Below are 13,972 nucleotides of genomic sequence, written 5' to 3' on the forward strand. Positions count from 1 at the left end.
CAACTTTTTCCCCCCTAACATAGACAATGAGTTACAAGGCACCAATAGTTCTGGATCATTGGGTGGTCTTGATGTTCGAAGAAGAATTCCTATAAAGCTCATCTCCAAACAAGGGAACAAAGCCAAAGCTGCACCTCGCACACCAAGGACTATAAACAGAATGCCTGCAAAGGCTCCACCTGGTGATGAAGGTAATTTGGTTAAACTAACAGGTCCAGAAGTCTTTTTGTTGTATCCATTCCCACCAAATAATTCATGTGATTTTGCTTGTTTATACATACCTTTTAAAAATCTTACATACTCTCTTCATTCCTCAGTTTTACTGATGTCTCATTGTGGCATTTTGTATTTTTCTGTCCCTTTATAAATACAGGTGGGGCAAAAGTAAGTCTATGATTTATGATGGTTTGTATTGAAAATAATGCAATAATTAATAAATAATAAAATAAAAGTAATATTAAAAGTAAAATTGTCCCCTCTCTCCCCCACAACTAGTCTCTCCCATAATTTGTCTCCTCCAAAATGATTGGCTATGACATTTTAATATTTTTTCATGTAGAACTGCTCTTTTTTTATATTATTTTGCCTTCTTAGTACATACAGATATACAAAATAGGTTTAGATATTTCATTTATCAATAACTTATGTAATAATTTTTCCAAATTTTTGCTGTTAAAAACAGTGTTTCTGTGATTATCCTTGTACATATACCTTAGTATGTATACTTTGTAGAATTTAAACTTTGCATGATTTGGGCATTTTAGAACTTGATGGATACTGTGCATTTTAGAACTTCACATATATATTATCAAGTGGCTTTTCAAAACCAGTACATCATTTTATGCTTTCATACACCAATATTAGTACATACTATTAACCTTTCAAAAATTGTTTTTTTATGCATTTTTAAAATTATGAGTGGGATTGTATATTTTTCATAGTATTGGTCATTTCTTTTACCTAGGAAATTTACCTGTTTATATCCTTTTCCAATTTTATTTTCTGTTTGATTGCCTTTCTCTTGATTTTTATGAGTTCATTGTAAATTAATAAAATTGGCCCTTTGTCATATATTACGTATATTCCCCATTTGTCTTGAATTTCATATATAAAACTAGAGGCCCAGTGCATGGATTCGTGCACATTGAAAGTAAATTAATTAGAAGGTGGCCAGCGGGGTGGGACTGGGCGAGACAGGCTGGACACGCCTTGGAGCCAACCTCCTGCGGTCCCTCCTGGGCCAGCGGCACCTGGGGCAGCGCTGGGACTCGAAGGGTGTTTGCGGAGTGAGCGGGGTCTCTCCAGCAGGTGGGGTCCCTCTAGCAGGTGGGGTCTCTCGGCCAGGCCTGCAGGGATCGGGCCGAAACCGGCAGTCCGATATCCCCTGAGGGGTTCTGGAGTGCGAGAGGGCACTCTGCAAAGTTGCTATCGTTCGGCAGCTCCTGGGTTGAGCATCTGCCCCCTGGTGGTCATTGTGCATCATAGCTACTGGTTGGACAGTTGCTTAGGCTTTTATATATATAGATTTTTGTTAAAGAAGATTCTAGGTAGCAGATATCTAGTCTTTTCTGTTATGACTTTTAGGTTTTATGACATTCTTAGAAAGGCTTTTCCCATATTCCATGAATATAAAACAGTTTTCCCAACTTACCTTTATACAGGGTCAGCAAACTATGGCCTGTGGACCAAATAAAGTTTTATTGGAACATAGCCGTGCCCATTCATTTAAGTATCGTTTACGGCTGCTTTCACAGTATATTGACATAGCTGAGTAATTGCATATATAAGTATTTCATTATATGGAATTTTACAGAAAGTTTGCTGACCCCTGCTTTGGAATATTATGGATGATATGTATTTTGTTATTTAAAAAAGTGGAACCTGGGTTTATTTATTTTTTCTATAAAACAGCCAGCTATGTGTTTCAACTATTAAAAAAATCTATCTTGTTGAATTAGAATCCCACTATTATCATATGTTAAAGTTCTATTAGTATTTGTATCTGTTTCTAGATTTTCTATTCTAGACATCTGTCTATTCCTTTTTTAGAATCAAATTGTTTTAATTGTACCTTATATTATGGTTCCTTTTATTATAGAATTTCTCTCCCTATCTGAGCAAGTGTTTGAAGTCAAATGTTATAAATCTGGGTAGTAGAACTTAGGGCTGCTGCTGCATTATCAGTAACTAGATTCTCCCCCTTTGGCCTTTTTGTTTCTTAAAAACTACACAGTAATGTACATATCTTGTAATAATCCAGACAATACAAAAAAGCTAAAATCTCCCTTCTACCCTTTTCCTGTCAGGTATCCCTTCATCTTTTCCTCTCCACCCAAGCCCACATCCCTTTTTAGGGGGTACTACCATTACCAGTCTCTCTCTTAATAGAGCAAACTGAGGCTGAAGATAATTTTTGGATACATTCAATTCACCTATTTGGGGTAAAAATTGTTCATTGTCCCCTCCCCACGCCCTCCCAGGCATTGTTCAAAATATGGAGGTCTGGGTGCCAGTATGGTACCAATATACAAATATATATATGGTTTAATGATAGATGGCAATGCTGGTTGAACTACTCTGAAAAATGATAATGTACTCCTATAATTTCATTGGCTGTTGTTCTCAATAATTTTTTGAGTTTCGGATAAATAAGAAAAATTGATTTTTTTTTATTTTGAGTTTTAGATGACACTGGTTTTTATAAGGTACAAATGGGCCATATAAGAGCCTAAGTTCACTCAGTTGTAACTTTCAGGGACACTCTTTGAACTTTACATTTGGTTGGAGATAATTAGATAGCAGTACACTGGAGTGTCTATATTAGCTTTAAAAAATCTTTGCATTGCTGTGTGTGTGTGTGTGTGTGTGTGTGTGTGTGTCCGTCCGTCCGTGTCCGTGTCCGTGTCCATCTGTCTGTCCTGTCCTGGTTTGTGCTTGTGTGTTTGTATACAGGTGCTGTAATTTAGCCATTTGGGTAAACTGTTTACCAGTTCTCGGGCCAAAGGAGTTGTGAGAAGCCTAGCATTTTGGAGGGATAGATTTGTCTTCTCAGTTTTACTTTAGTTAATTGGATTCTACCTAGACTCCCTATCAGACTGTTCACTTGGTTCTTTTGTATGAGATGAGAGGATTACCATCAACCTTTTCAATAGGTCAGAAAAATTAAGTTCATGCAATCTTCATATTGCTATGCAGTATAGGAGAGTATACTTGTGAATAGATACGATACGGCCTTTTCTGTTTGGGTGATTAACTAAGGAGTCATTTTTTGTTTTTTTAAAAGTATATTTTATTGATTTTTTTACAGAGAGGAAGGGAGAGGGATAGAGAGTTAGAAACATTGATGAGAGAGAAACATCCATCAGCTGCCTCCTGCACACCCCCAACTGGGGATGTGCCCACAACCAAGGTACATGCCTTTCACTGGAATTGAACCTGGGACCTTTCAGTCCGCAGGCTGACGCTCTATCCACTGAGCCAAACAGGCCAGGGCCAAGGAGTCATTTTAATTTAAAGGATGAGGTATCAATATGTTGATGTTTCTAAAATCAGGCTCAGTTTAATGCTGAAGAAGAAGATATCTAATTTACTAAATAATAAGATGAAAATGTGCAGAATTTTTGTGTTTCATTATATCTTAGCTTCTTGCAGCATGATATTTTTGTAGTAGGTTAAAGTAAATGATATACTAGTATATCTTGAAAATTTGTGTAAGAAACGATGACAGTAATTAGTAAAGTTTTATACTAGAAACTAAAGTTTATTTCTAGTATAAAACTAGAAATGTGCATGTGCATGAAATTCGTGCACATTAAAAGGGAATTAATTAGAGGAAATATTTTAATATTGCTATTTGCCCTTTCTCTATAATAGAAGTGTCAGAGATGAAAGAAAATTAGTAAAATGTATATGAAAATCTCCCTCCTGTCAGAGTCTGGGGCGTGCTGTGGGACCCAGAGTCAAGTCCCCACCCACCCGTGTGTGCCTCGAAATCGCACCAGACCCAGACCTGGCCAGCCCCACCCCCATCAAGCCCTGCCAGGTTGGGGGCGCAGCCTCAGGTGGCCCTGCCTCAGGTCCCCCAGCCCTGACGCTGGGGTGGGGCGGCACGGTTTCAGGTCCCCCGGCCCGGCCTCAGGTCCCCCAGGGTGGAGGGCATGGCCTTAGGTCCTCCGGCACTGGGGCAGGGGACGCAGCCTCAGGTCCCCCGGCCTGGTGTGAGGGCATGACAACCATTTGCATATTAGCTCTTTATTATATGGGATAGTTAGGTCAGTAATAAGAGCACTTGAATGGGAATGAAGAGATCTGAGGTCTGTTCCTAGCTCTGCCACTTACCTTCTCTGTGTTGTTACAGTCCCCTTACTACAATATTTCCTATTATGAAGTGAGAAAGTTGGACTACATGATCACTAAGATAATTCCTAGCAGATGTTGAAACTAGTCTTGATTATCTTGTTCATAGAAGAGCTTTGAAAAGAATCAGGGAACAGGTCTATTTTACCTTGTAATGAAATTTTGAGATGTGAAAAGTTAATAAATAACCCTTTCTTTTCTCAGAAGGATTTGATTATAATGAAAAAGAACGGTATGACTGTAAAGGGGGCGACCTGTTTGGAAATCAACGAAGATTTCCTGGACACCTTTTTTGGGACTTTCAGGTATGACTAAAATAAAAGCATTTATTAGAACAATAAGATATTTTAACTATTTTATTAGAGCAATGGAGGATACATAAAGAATGGCATGAACTTTTATTATAGCTGTATCTTTCAGCACACACAACTTATTTATTAATGTCCTATTACCACCATTTCAAAAAATAATTTGAAACAATTTTTAATTAAGCCAAGTAAAATAAAAAAAACAAAAAACATGTTAACACCATTTAAGAAAAAAGAAACAACAAAAAACTGGTAGCACAGCCAATAGTGCGGAATATGTGAGGATATCAAGAAACTTTTATTTCTAATTGTTTTAACAACACTTATACAATTTAAATTCATTGTGTAAATAAATTAAAAAGGAAATTGTAATTATATCATTTCAACAGATAAACATCCTAGGTGAAAAGGATGATACACCAGTTCATTTCTGTGACAAATGTGGATTGCCTATTAAGATCTATGGGCGAATGGTAAGTATAATTAAATTGAATTCTATTTTATAAATGTGAACATTTTTGTAGAGGTAAGATTCTGAAATTTAAGTAGATAGGTTTTTCACTGTTTAATGACTTAGTTTGTAACATTTAAAATAAATGTGAGGTTCTGGCTGGGTAGCTCAGTTGGTTAGCGTGTTGTCCTGATATGTCAAGGTTGTGGGTTTGATACCCAGTCAGGTCAGGGCACATACAAGAAACAACCAATGAATGCATGAATAAGTGGAACAACAAATCGATATTTTTCTCTCTCTTCCTCCCCCTCCTGTCTTTCCTCCCCCCCCCCAACTCCCCCTCCCACTACCTCCCTTTCTTTTCCTCACTCTCTAAAATCAATAAAATAAAATAATTTTTAAAAAAGTGAAATAGCTAAGGGAAATTTTGGGATAATAATGCATTTTAATATAATTATCTTGACAAACTCTAGAATTGCTTGTAAAGTACTAATTAAGGGAACTAACTTCTAAAAATGAAATAATTTCTTTAGACTGTTTGATACCTATTAGTTTATATTTATTCTGTTTATTAAGGAAAAATGCTTTTTTTTTTTTCCTTCTTTGATACAATGAAATCAGTTACTCATTTTGGAAGGCTGTAATTTTTAATGTAAAACTGAATCAATTATATTTTTATTTTTGAGAATTTAATAATTAAAATAAGTTATAAACCTGACTGTAATTTTATAGTATTTTTGACATATTCTCCTTTTTAAAAAGGTAGTTTTACATTTGTGTTTGGGAAAAAAAAATTGAATTCAATAATATATTTGTGATGGTAGAGAGCATTGATTGTGCACTGTTGCTTTGCTGTATGACATAGCTAAATAACCGTAATGGGCTGTGCGTTTTAAAATGGTCTAACATCGTTTTTCTACATCCTGATTTATTTTTATTTTTATTTTTTTAATATATTTTTATTGACTTTTTACAGAGAGGAAGGGAGAGAGATAGAGAGAGTTAGAAACATCAATGAGAGAGAAACATCGATCAGCTGCCTCCTGCACATCTCCTACTGGGGATGTGCCCGCAACCCAGGCACATGCCCTTGACCGGAATCGAACCTGGGACCTTTCAGTCCGCAGGCCGACGCTCTATCCACTGAGCCAAACCGGTTTCGGCATATTTTTAGATTTTTATAAATTTATTACAGTAAGGCTAACTGGGAAAACTGCTACTTATGTTAAATGTAGGAGATATTCGTTATCTTAGTGCTTTGGAATAATTTCAAGAGGAACAGGATAAGGTAAAACATGGTTACAACATTACTTTTCAGGAGCTTTTAACCCATAGGGACCATGATGAAATTCATAGGGTTTATACCTTCAGGAAGTATAAGTGAATGTGCATGTATACATTTATTGGGCCAGAGTTTTCATCTCATTCTCAAAGGACTTGTGACTGAAAAAGGCTGTTGTTTTTATATAATTAGTACTTAATAAATGCTCACTTTAACAAACAGTTCTCAAGTGTCTATGTCTAGGTTACTATTCTTACTGTTATTTTTTAAAATATTTTAATTTGTTCTAAAATGTGTCACTATATTTCTGTTTACAGATTCCATGCAAGCATGTTTTTTGCTATGACTGTGCTATTTTACATGAAAAAAAGGGAGATAAGATGTGTCCAGGGTAAGATCATCATTAAATTTTTAAATAATAAAGCTTGTGCTGTAAATTTATAATCTTGATTAAAGGTCAATGGCAGGATATCAGATGGCTAGCTACTCTTTCTCTGTGAGCCCAGAGTTGGCCTTAGCCTTCTCCTTAGGATAGGGCTAGGTAGCTGTTATCAATTAATTCAGATTGGCCAAAATGACAAAATATATTTGTCATCAAAAAATTTGTTATAAGCCAAAAATAGTTATTTTATTGTTTTGATGGGACACTAGAGGTAGTATTGCATAGTAGCAATTGAGAGTAGCAAAGACTTTGGAATTAGAATTCTTGGGTTCAAATTCATTTTCTGCCATTTGTTAGTTATGTGATATAGACTGTTTCTTTATCTATAAAATGGAGCTAATAATAGCACCTGCGTCCTTGGATTATTATTAGAATTAAGTGAGTATATATATGGTACCTAGCACATAGTAAGTACATATGTAAGTATAAGCTCATATTTATTACCTTCAAATCTGATTATTATGTCTTGAGTGTATCTTAGAACACCAACATGACATAGACTCAGATCTAAGTTATAAACAGCTATAGGTATTGGTTCATACTGATCTATGAATGGTTTATACTGGAATGGCGTTGAAGGGTCCAGATTAAATTAGGAATTTGATATTAATATGGAATCCCTGATAGAAGGCTTGAGGAATTGAGGAAAGCTTTGAGAGGAACTTCCTTGTCCTAGATTCCTTCTAAATGTGTTAGAAGCTGTCCCAAGAGTTATACTTCTTTTTGGTTGATAGCAAAGCCCTAGACAGTTGTAAGGGATGATTTCCTTTTACGGTGTAGGCAGTTTAGCATCACTGAGAGAGAAAGGATGATTCATTGACAGGTCATTAAAACTGATTTTCTTGGCATATTTCTATTAGCTCTTTAAACTCACAGATTGCAGAATCTGTAGTATGAGTGTAAAGAATATTTCTTCCCTAGAATTATAATTCAGAAGAATTACACAATTAAAAGTGCATAATGTAACTCCAGTAAGCACCTTACCGGTTGGCCCTTAGCTACTTAGAATATAAGCCTATCTTGATGAACAGACCCAGATCTGAGAAGTGTGTCAAAAGACCATTAAATGGAAGCCTATTAGTATCAAGGAGTGCTAGCCTTACAGCAAGTATGGAAATAATAGACTCAACTCAAAAATCAAGAATATAAAACCATGTAATAGAATGTCAAATTACCTGGCATACATATTCAATAATAGCTTATAATTATATAGTGTTCAGTGATTAAATACTGTCATTTTCATTGTTCCATTGATCTTAAGGATATCTCAGATGAAGTAGATATAAAAACATTGAGTTAGGTAGAATAGATGCTTTAACCCATTTTATAGATGAAGAAACAGACATTAAATGACTTCTCCAAAACTACAGAGCCAGTGCTAGATCCCAGTTCTTCTCATTCCTAGTTTAGTCCTCTCTCCACTATTTCAGAAGACTCTAAAGGCAAGAGTGGGTTAGATATAGAGAATGAAGACTAGTTATAATTTTGACCCCGAGTTGTTAAAATACTGAGTTTAAATTATAATTTAGAAAGTGCTTACAATTTAGAAAGGCAGGAGTATGCAATAACTCTTTAGTAGTAAATTTGACTGACCATCCAGAAAGATCCCTTCCTTAAGAGACTTGATAGCCAGGGTTTGAATTTAAATTTTGTGTTGATTAATGTTAAGAACCCTGATAATTAAGATGATCTTACTTGCTTTTGTAGTCCTTGTAGCATCTTCCACTTAGTGTCTTCCACTTAGTATTATTTCCTCAGCAAATTCTTGTTGCTCAAAAATACGGTACAAGTTTGAATCCATGATTATGGCATTTGGTTTGTGTCCCTCCCCACCTCCTTTTTTAATAAGTGGATAGAAAGCATAGACTTGTTAGAGAAAATCAGATAAATTCTAGGTCTTGGACAGAATAAGGTCTTTTCTTTTTTTCTTTTTTCTTTTTTTACATATATTGTATTGATTTTTTACAGAGAGGAAGGGATAGGGATAGAGAGTTTGAAACATCGATGAGAGAGAAACATCGGTCAACTGCCTCCTGCACACACCCTACTGGGGATGTGCCCGCAACCAAGGTACATGCTCTTGACCAGAATCGAACCTGGGACCCTTGAGTCCGCAGGCCAATGCTCTATCCACTGAGCCAAACCAGTTAGGGCAGGTCTTTTCTTAAAACATATTCTATTTGATACACGTTCAATTTTTTCTTGTATTGAGAGTTCTGAAGTTGATAGAAATGCTGATGCTTAACAGTGAACAAAAAACAAAGTGGGAAAGGTTAAAAGTTCACTTACAGTATAATTTTTAATTGTGAACTTCTGCAAATTTCCCATAAATTAAAAAATAAGCATATCTTTGAAATTAAGTGCATTATTTTTAAAGTCCTATAGTAAATCAGTTTTTTTCTTCTCATTTAGATGTAGTGATCCTGTGCAGCGAATTGAGCAGTGTACACGTGGTTCTCTCTTCATGTGTAGCATTGTTCAAGGGTGCAAGAGAACGTATTTGTCTCAGAGAGACTTACAGGCTCATATCAACCACCGCCATATGAGAGCTGGAAAACCTGTTACCCGAGCTTCACTTGAAAATGTTCACCCTCCTATTGCCCCACCACCAGCTGAAATCCCTGATCGTTTTATAATGCCGCCAGACAAGCACCATAGTATGAGCCATATTCCGCCAAAGCAGCACATCATGATGCCACCACCTCCTTTGCAGCATGTTTCACATGAGCACTATAATCAGCCACATGAGGATATTCGTGCACCTCCAGCAGAATTGCCCATGGCTCCACCTCCACCTCGTTCGGTCAGTCAGGAAACCTTTCGTATTTCAACAAGAAAACACAGCAATTTAATAACTGTCCCTATTCAGGATGACTCAAGTTCAGGTGCTAGAGAACCACCACCTCCTGCCCCAGCACCTGCTCACCATCATCCTGAATATCAGGGTCAACCAGTGGTATCGCACCCTCATCATATTATGCCTCCACAGCAACATTATGCACCACCCCCACCTCCTCCACCACCAATAAGCCATCCAATGCCACATCCTCCCCAGGCTGCAGGCACTCCTCACTTGGTTTATAGCCAAGCTCCTCCTCCTCCAATGACCTCTGCTCCACCACCAATAACCCCTCCCCCTGGACACATCATTGCCCAGATGCCACCTTATATGAATCATCCTCCTCCAGGACCTCCCCCACCTCAACATGGTGGTCCACCTGTTACTGCACCCCCTCCTCATCATTATAATCCTAACTCTTTACCCCAGTTCACTGAAGATCAAGGAACTCTGAGCCCTCCATTTACACAACCAGGGGGAATGAGTCCTGGTATATGGCCTGCACCAAGAGGGCCACCACCACCGCCACGAATGCAGGGTCCACCTTCTCAAACCCCACTTCCTGGACCACATCATCCAGATCAGACAAGATATAGACCATATTATCAATGATAAGAGTATTTTGAACTGAAGATATGAAAAAAACTTACGTGTAGTCAATCTTTTAATTAAGCTTTGACTGTTCTGGGAAGGAAAAACACCTCTTATTGAGGTGGCTATGAAACACTTAGGGTCTTATAAAATGGTTTTAAATCTTCATCTTAGGATTGATTTCAAATACTATACTGTAGTGCAGATAAGTGGCTCAGTGGAGCACAGCTATATTTTAACAACTTTGTTCCCCTAGTGTGGTAAATTGACCCACAGGTGACCATTTGTAAAAAAATTGAAAATTTTTATTCCACTTTGAAAGGTGTTGCTTTTGTTAAACCCAGTTTTGTTTTTCTTGTGATACATTTTGTTAACCTGTGTAAAAGGATTAAATTTCAATATGGTTGTAAAAATGCTATTTTTATGTGAATTTAAGTGCAACCACATACTGTTTTTTAAAACCATATGTTTTACCACTAATTTCCCAAGTTACAATAAAATCCTAAAAGTAAAAATCTAGAATTTACTGTAAGGCAGACTGTTAAATGATAGAGAATTACTTCACAATGTAGGCACTGAAATTTTGAGGTATATTAAGTATATAATGCACTTCACTTGGATGCCTTTTCATTTTAGGCAATTCAGGGGTACCAAAATATGTTGAAATTCCAGAGATATATTTATGTTTGAAATATTAAAGGCATTACTACTTATTTGGAAAGATATGGCCAAAGTAACTGACAACAGTCTCCAAACTGTTAGGGGATGCTGTTATTCATTAATGCTTTTTACTGAGTGGTTGGAATCACATAATTCATCACACTTTTTAATCTTAAGTAACTATATAACTGTCTAAATGGTGTTCTTTAGATGAAGGGTGTTTTACTCTGCTCATTGTCTTTAAATATTTAGGGTTGAATAGGCGTTATGTAATTCCTCAGTTCATGTTAGAGTTTGATCCTGTGCTTAAGTGTGGTCTTGTTTATTGGGGTTTAAATCACAATTTGAATGCCATGGAGGAATTTGAATACTGTATTACTGAAGGACATTCTTGTAGTCACAAACTTACATTGCTCAGGTTTCAGTACTGTGTGATAAGGTTTCTTTCTCTAACTTGAAATTTAAAAACTATTAATGATTTTCTTTTTCTTTTATTGGTTAAGTGGTCTAAAACTTGGGATATTTTAGCATGGAGTCAACATGAAGACTACCAGATGACTTTGTATTGGAGAAAAATAATAACTAAATTGTGAATTTCAGTGCTTTATAAGGTGCCTTTAGAGTCAGCCTTTGCATTGTAGGGGCTTGTTATAGTCCAGCTAAGATAACCACTCAGTTTCTACAGAACTCATGTACACTTCATTATTCTTAGGATATATTATTATATATCCTATGAGTAAACCCCTGTGAAGTATTTCCTTCCCCCTAAAATGGTGCATAATATAAACATGAACTATGTAGTGTGCAGATACCATTTATTGAATAGTTTGTAGTTTATACATTTAGAACAACATTTCTTTTTGACAAAGGGTGAACTAATTGATATTTACCACTTAATTCAGTCAGGTACAGGCAAAACAGTTTCTCATTTTGGATAATCAGATGCAAAGTCATCTATGAACTTAAGAGTTGAAGTTAGAAATAATACAAATGGCCATTTCAACCATGACCAGTTGAAAATAACGAATACACTTTGTTTTAACTGACTTTCCACACCTATCAATTAGAGAGTCCAAGTTAATGTGATATTTCTAGTGAGAAAATTTTGTTACTAGAAGCATGGGAGTGAAATAGTGTGAAAAGGTGGTGGGAAGTACTTCTGTCATATTACTGTAGGTACTTGGACTGGTGCAAACTTGATACCCTTTCAAGCCTCTATTTAGTAGCCGTTAAAAATCCTATATTTGTTTCATGTAATAAGAGAATATCCAAATTTTTTGAGCATAATCTCGATTATTTATGAAGAACTCTTCTGTTTTATTGAAATTCACTAGAGTTGAATGTGGTTATGAAACCACTTAGCCTATGTATTGGACGAAAAAATTAGTATCATGATAAAAGTACACATGTTAAGAATTCTCATAGGCGTTTAAAAGTGATTATTTTCAGTTAGATTTAAGAAATATAAGTTATGCAGGGAGGCAGATCAGATGAATGTGTCGTAGCAGACAAATTTTAAATGTGTTAGACTTGAATTCATCCAGTTATTGTTTGAACGGGGGGTGGGGTGGGGGGGCGCTGTAGTAGAAGGATAACAAAATTACTGTTAGTATTTCTTTCCTTAAAAAAGATGTGAATTCCAGCTTTATTTCAGGGAAGCCTTTGAAACTATAATGGACATAGTTCTAAATTAAATGTATGTATGTTTCATTATATTGCTCTTAAGACTACTGAGGTGGCAGTTTAATTCTTAAAAACAATAAAATGGAAGCATAAATACTATTTTGCCTAAATGAGTTTTTACCTAATGATGACACATTTGGGAAAATGTAGAATTTTTCATGTTTTCATTGATAAACTTTTATAGTAAAATTAGATTCACTTTTAGAGATCCAAACCAGAAGTTGAATGTTAAATTTCTTCAGTGGTATGTTTGTTCAGGATATTATATAGTATTTGGGGAAGTAGTTTCAAAGGCCATAAAAAAAGAGACTCTATTTTTCCCTGTAAAAACCACTGACTCAAAATTATTGTGTAAATACTAACTAGGTAACACTGAAATATAAATGGAAAAGATACTTGCACATAATTTTAAGCTCACGTAGGGAACTTACCATGTGAAGTATAGTATACAGAGCTGCTTTAGGCTTTGTACTAGACGAGTGTCTTTCATACACCTTTTTGGAAAAGCTCTGTAGTCCTATCATGAAAAATTTTGTGAAAGTCCTATAAATACATGGAAAAAACTCACAAATATCTAAAACAAAGGTATGCATTCTAATTATTAGTTAAGCCATCAAATTGATATATTGATGTTGAAGTATGACATAATCACATTCAAACATTTTCTGAAGTGGATGAATTTTTCACTGGTTTCTAAGAATAATCTCTTGTGGCCTTGAAACCAAGCAGAATTTACTTATTGCAATTTATGCACAATCTAATAAAGTATTATTGGATATTTAGACTTAAGGGGAGAGGGGGGTAAGCCAGTTAAAATACTTGGTAGTGATACTAATAAGAACATGTGGATTTTGTTTTGATTTATGCTCCTTTTAATTTCCCAGCATTGAGGGAAAAGTTGTTAAAGTAGAATTCTTAAAGGAACATTTTATTGTTTCTTCCATCATTGAGGGAGAGTGTTCAAGTAGAATTCTTAAAGGAACAATTTAGTGTTAAAGTTTTATTGTCCTCGCTTTAAGAATTTTTAGGCATTATAGGATCAAGATTGAAGTAAACAGTGATAGGTCATGGGTTTAGCTCTCACAATTAATTGGACAGGATCATGTCTTTTTAAAAATCTAGTGTTTTGAAATGTTAATCTATTACCCCAGAATATCCCATTTCTATTCTAAGTAGTAGTAGGCACCAAGTCTCATACTGCATTTAAGTCCATTTCTTATTAATCTATTTAAAAATTGTTCTTCCTTTGCCTTCAGATGAAAAATCCTGCTCTCTTTTGGTGTTACTTTCAAAACCTCTAATTGTTTGTTTTAAAATTTGTACTCATTTCACCCTAGCTGTTTTAGCTCTGGATAGAGCA

General features: G+C 35.7%; 1 protein-coding gene across 1 annotated transcript in view; it reads left to right on the top strand.

Annotated features, from left to right (window-relative positions):
• The window catches only part of CBLL1 (Cbl proto-oncogene like 1), a 15,567-nt gene extending 4,794 nt beyond the window's left edge, over nucleotides 1-10,773 (top strand). The window contains exons 2-6 of the mRNA XM_081101776.1: nucleotides 24-191; nucleotides 4,561-4,661; nucleotides 5,054-5,137; nucleotides 6,715-6,788; nucleotides 9,252-10,773. Of these exons, the coding sequence (XP_080957902.1) occupies nucleotides 24-191; nucleotides 4,561-4,661; nucleotides 5,054-5,137; nucleotides 6,715-6,788; nucleotides 9,252-10,290 (1,466 nt within the window). The 3' untranslated portion in view covers nucleotides 10,291-10,773. The remainder of the gene's footprint in view (nucleotides 1-23; nucleotides 192-4,560; nucleotides 4,662-5,053; nucleotides 5,138-6,714; nucleotides 6,789-9,251) is intronic.
• The last annotated feature ends 3,199 nt before the right edge of the window (nucleotides 10,774-13,972 follow it).

This window comes from Myotis nattereri (assembly GCF_964212035.1).
Source record: "Myotis nattereri genome assembly, chromosome: 11".
Classification (NCBI taxonomy): Eukaryota; Metazoa; Chordata; class Mammalia; order Chiroptera; family Vespertilionidae; genus Myotis; species Myotis nattereri.